The following is a 4,538-nucleotide window of genomic DNA, read 5'->3' as shown; positions in this document are numbered from 1 at the left end:
TGATCCTTTTGGGAGACACTAATTCTAATTTTCAAACTGATGTAGATTCTAGTCTACTTCATGATCAGTTTTCATTGTTAACGAGAGAGCTATAGTGTGGAGAAGCATCAAATAGAGTTATATAGCTGACTCCATGATGTAAGCAGAATATGTAGCTGCATGTGAAGTAGCTAAAGAAGCAGTTTGGCTGCGTAAGTTCCTAACAGATTTGGAAATGGTTCCAAATATGCAACTACCCACTACTCTATATTGCGACAATAGTGGTACAGTTTGCCAATTCTAAGGATCCAAGAAGTCACAAACATGGAATACACATCGAAAAAAAAGTATAATCTCATTAGGGAGATAGTACACCAAGGAGACATGATAGTCACGAAGATAGCCTCAGAAGATAAACTTGCTGATTCATTTACGAAGGCCCTCTTGGCTAAAGTGTTCGAGGGACACCTGGTTGGACTAGGATTATGAGGGCAAATAGGAGAATGTCAAGAGTATATGGATGCTCTAGTTTTTTTTTCTCTCTAATTTCCTCAACATTATATATTTGTATATTTATCTCACTGAAGTATTAGTCCAGATTGTTGAGACTGTCCTAAAACTCGAAGTCTAAATATTGTTAACATATTTTATTTATTAATAAAAGTTTTATTGGTTATTTTATTCAATAAATTGTTATTGATATTGCATTATGATATAAAAATCCAATAAACGAATCCATGGCTATAATATGAATGCTTTAACTTTTTGTGGCGACATAAAAGAGGATTAAATTTTAGTATATAGCCAAAATAGTCCATAAGTATATGGATGAGATTAGGTATGTCATCCTGGTGATACTATTGGATGCAGCCCATTTTGTATACCGATAAAAATGATGTGATCCCAAATCATTCATGTAAAGACATGTGAGTGGGGCATCCTATGCAATGAGTTTACATAATACCGGATCTCAAAATAGTCACTTTTCTTTATAACGACCGTTTACTGTTAAAACTGACTATTTCAAATTCGTTGACCTAGGGTAACTCGATGTTAATCCTGAGCTAACTATGAACACCTGTTTATTTGAGATTATCCTTTGATCTGCATAGGTGAAAGTAGTTCAACAACACTGCTCAATAAGCCTCCTATTTTGGGGATAAGACAAGATAGATAGCTGGGGACATAGTTCTGCAAAATGGAATTAACTCATACCCGACTTAGGGTTAGCAGATAGGTTGCTCTCTTAAGCGCTGATTCCTAGTCTTGAACAACGGGGCCCCTCCCTCTCATGATCGAGAGAATTATGGTCTACTAGTTGGACTGTGAACCAAATTGTTCAATAGAGGATCATTGGGAGCTTAAGGAGCAAGATGTACTTTGAGGGGTAGGGCAACTATAGGGATTATAGAGAATGAGAAGGGCTCACTTGACCAAACGAGCATTCTTCTGGACAGTGACTTTGACCAAACGATTATTTTAACATAACTTAAAATATGAACAACCTGTAAAGAATTGACTTACTGATTATGGTTAAAGTGGACAAAAATATATCTACAGTGAGAAGAGTGCAATTATCGAGCTATAGTGGTATGCCTCGATAGTTAACGAATATTGATTAATTTTCTTTAAAGAGTTTAGCCAATTAATCCCAAATCGTTGGAGCTCATGTTTTGTAGGTCCATAAGGTCCCTCTACTAGTTCGTAAATTATATCTTGGATTAGTGAAATGAGTCGAATTGAAATATTCAAATTCGAAATTAGGGTTTTGAATTTGAAGTGTTCAAATTCAATTAGGGTTTTAATTAATTGTATTTGATACAATTAAGACATTTAGTTTTGTTGAAATTAAACGAAATTGGAGAGTTAAAAAATATTTCAATAATGATTTAAATATTTTATGAGATGAAATATAATATTTAATATTCGGTATTAAATTAAATTAGTAATTAATTATTCAATTTAATTCAATTTTGGAAATAGTATTCAAAATTGGAAATTTGATTAATTGTAATTTTTTATTTTATGAAATTTAGGATATAAAACTTAATTTGAAAATTTATTTTTAGAAAATAAAATGTAATTAAGTTTTATTTAATCAAATTTTTAATTTTTTTAAAAAAAATTGGATAAAAAGGGATTAGAAAGCGAGAAAATCCAAAATTGGATTTTTCTACTCATTAATCCACCTCATGCCATTTTAATTTCAATGGAAATTGAAGTAGCATTCTTCATGCAATCTGAATTGCATGAGTTTGGGTTATAAATTGAAGTACTTGACTTCAATTTGACTCTCATGCATACTGAAACAATTACAGAAATCCTGTGTTTCTTCTGCTCTCAAAACCCCCTCCTTCCTTAAACCAAATCACCTCTATTCAGTCTTTCAACCACACATATTTGGTTAGGAAGGGCATCACAACAAACTCATAATGCCCATATCTTGTTCGGAAGCAGTCTTGGGTATATCTGACTCCTTGATTCGTAGTTGATGATATCTAGATCGTAAGTCTATTTTGGAGAATACTGAGGCTCCTTGTAATTGGTCAAATAGGTCATTAATGCATATGAGTGGGTACTTATTCTTTATTGTCAACTTATTTAGCTCCCGATAATCTATACATAAACACATTGATTTGTTATTTTTCTTAACAAATAAGGTCGGTGCTCCCCATGGTGACACGTTAGGGCATATAAATCCCTTGTCTAACAATTCTTGTAATTGGAATTTGAGTTCTTTTAACTCAACAGGCGTCATTCTATATGGTGCCTTAGATACAGGTTCAACTCCTGGAAATTAAGTCTATATAGAATTCTATTCTCGACTAGGTGGTAAACTTGGAAGCTCTTCTTGGAAAACATCTTCAAACTCGTTTATCACTAGAATGGCCTTAATATCATCCTTTTGGCTTAGTGAATCCACCACGCTTGCTAGATATACCCAAGCCCCATGGTTGAGAAAATGTTTAGTTTTTAAGGCTAAAATTGTTCTTGGGGCTGATTGTATATTAGAACTTTTAAATTTAAATTTGGTTCCTATTGGAAAGGTAAATATGTCCTCTTATTATGGCAATCTATGCTTGCATAGTTTGCTGCTAACCAGTCCATACCTAATATTATGTTAAAATTACTTATATATAGGATGATAAAAGTCACCCATAGTTTATGTCCTGATACTGAAAACTCGCAGTTTTCCACTATTGAGCTAGCTAGCATAGATATTTTGATAGGAGTAGCTACAGATAGAATGTAGCCTAAGGGCTTTGAAAAATGTTATAGAGATGAATGAATGACTAGAACCTGAATCAAATAAAGTCAAAACATAATAATCCAAGGATGATTAATGTACCTAGAACAACTGCATCTTGATTCTCCACCTTTTGACGTGTAACAACAAACACTGGCACTTTCTGTTGCTATGTGACCTTGTTACTAGTAGGTTGGGTAGTTAGTTGATACTTGGGTGACGAGCTTTGGGCAAGCCTTTGCATAATGACCCATCTGCCCATAATTGAAATATACTTCTAAGTTCCGAAGATATTTCCCCTGATGGTGTTTTCCACAATTTCCGCACTTAGGATATATGGAAGTTTGGGTCTTCTATTGGGACTATTCGCCCTAAGTGCCTTGGGAATTTTTGGCTTGTCATTGTAAACGTTGGAAGCCTTGTTGGTTGAATTTCCTCTTTTCATTTGGCACGAATCCTTGTTTAGAAGTTGAGGTTTTGGCAGCAAGATCTACTTTCATTAGTAAGGTCGACTCGAGGGCAAGTGCATTCTTTGTGTCAGAAACCAGTAACCGTGCCCCGAATGCCTTCTCTTAATCCCCAGATAAAACTTTCCACCTTCTTCTTTTCTATGTCCACTATCTGGGTAACAAAGGGAGACAAGAAATCAAATTTTTGTTTATACTCTGCCACCGACATGTTTTGTTGATGAAGATTAAGAAATTCCACTTCCTTTTGATATCTTACTGTCAAAGGGAAATACTTGTTGTAAAAAGCCTGTCTAAATTGTTGCCACAAGGTTGAACCTTTGATTATTCTTTGTATGGATTTCCACCAGAAATTTGCCTCACCTCTTAACATGAAGGTGGCACAATTTACTTTCTGTCCTTCTGGGGTGTTCATATGGCAGAAGATAGTTTCTATTTCTGTAATCCAATTCTCAACTATAATGGGATCCACAGATGATTCATCAAATGTTGAAGGATTGAACTTCATGAATTCTTGAACGATTTTTGAGTCATTTGTATCATTGGATATTGGTGTAGTAGATGGGGTTGTGCTTCCATTACTCATATTCTATATTAGTATTTGTATTGTATTTGGTATAAGTAACACGTAAGGCGTTTGTCAATTTCCTTGATTTTGAACCCCTGTGGATTCACTTCCAAGTCTGCATTATTGTGTTGGACCTCGTTGTGGTGGCATTGAAGGAAATCAGACATAAGAATTTCCATGAGCAGCAGAATGATCATTCCAAATTCTATTCGAAATTGAACATAAATAGTTACAGTACCCAAACGTAAACTAACTGAACATGCAACAATACGAAATT

General features: G+C 34.5%; 1 protein-coding gene across 1 annotated transcript; it reads right to left on the bottom strand.

Moving 5' to 3' along the window:
* Nucleotides 1-3,763: 3,763 nt before the first annotated feature.
* On the bottom strand, nucleotides 3,764-4,279 carry LOC120072134. The gene has a single exon (XM_039024546.1). The coding sequence runs from the start codon at nucleotides 4,277-4,279 to the stop codon at nucleotides 3,764-3,766; it is 516 nt and encodes a 171-aa protein (XP_038880474.1).
* Nucleotides 4,280-4,538: the final 259 nt, after the last annotated feature.

This window comes from Benincasa hispida, chromosome 2 (genome assembly GCF_009727055.1).
Source record: "Benincasa hispida cultivar B227 chromosome 2, ASM972705v1, whole genome shotgun sequence".
Lineage (NCBI taxonomy): Eukaryota > Viridiplantae > Streptophyta > Magnoliopsida > Cucurbitales > Cucurbitaceae > Benincasa > Benincasa hispida.
The sequence above is the reverse complement of the archived record's forward strand: the minus strand, read 5'-3'. Positions and strand labels throughout refer to the sequence as shown.